The sequence below is a fragment of the Eimeria mitis genome, genomic scaffold (assembly GCF_000499745.2).
Source record: "Eimeria mitis Houghton genomic scaffold, Emh_scaff4067, whole genome shotgun sequence".
In the NCBI taxonomy this organism is placed as follows: domain Eukaryota; phylum Apicomplexa; class Conoidasida; order Eucoccidiorida; family Eimeriidae; genus Eimeria; species Eimeria mitis.
The window spans coordinates 1650-1987 of record NW_013572398.1 but is presented as its reverse complement, the minus strand read 5'-3'; the positions used below and the strand labels follow the sequence as shown (position 1 = coordinate 1987).

General features: G+C 57.1%; 1 protein-coding gene across 1 annotated transcript in view; it reads right to left on the bottom strand.

The window, feature by feature from the left end:
* The window catches only part of EMH_0072160 (uncharacterized protein), a gene marked incomplete at both ends in the record, with an annotated part of 1707 nt that overhangs the window by 1048 nt on the left and 321 nt on the right, over nucleotides 1–338 (bottom strand). The window contains one exon of the mRNA XM_013499179.1: nucleotides 2–338. Within this exon, the coding sequence (XP_013354633.1) occupies nucleotides 2–338 (337 nt within the window). The remainder of the gene's footprint in view (nucleotide 1) is intronic.

Here is a 338-nt window from a genome sequence, read left to right as displayed (position 1 = left end):
CTGCTGCTGCTGCTGCTGCTGCTGCTGCTGCTGCTGCTGCTGCTTGAGGGGAGATGGAGACTATTAGAGCCGTTCATATGTCTTTCTGTAGCTGCATATACACCAGAAGGAGCTGCATATACACCCCAACGAGCTGCCTGTACACCCGAAGATACAGAAAGAAGCTCGCCGCTTAAAGAAGATAACCTGCTGCTGCTGCTGCTGCTGCTGCTGCTGCTGTTGCTGCTGCTGCTGCTGTTGCTGCTGCTGCTGCTGCTGTGGGGAGGCAGCGCCTCAGCGGGGCTGCTGCCTGCTGCAGTGGCTATGTTTGTATTTGCTGCTGCTGCTGCTGCTGCTGC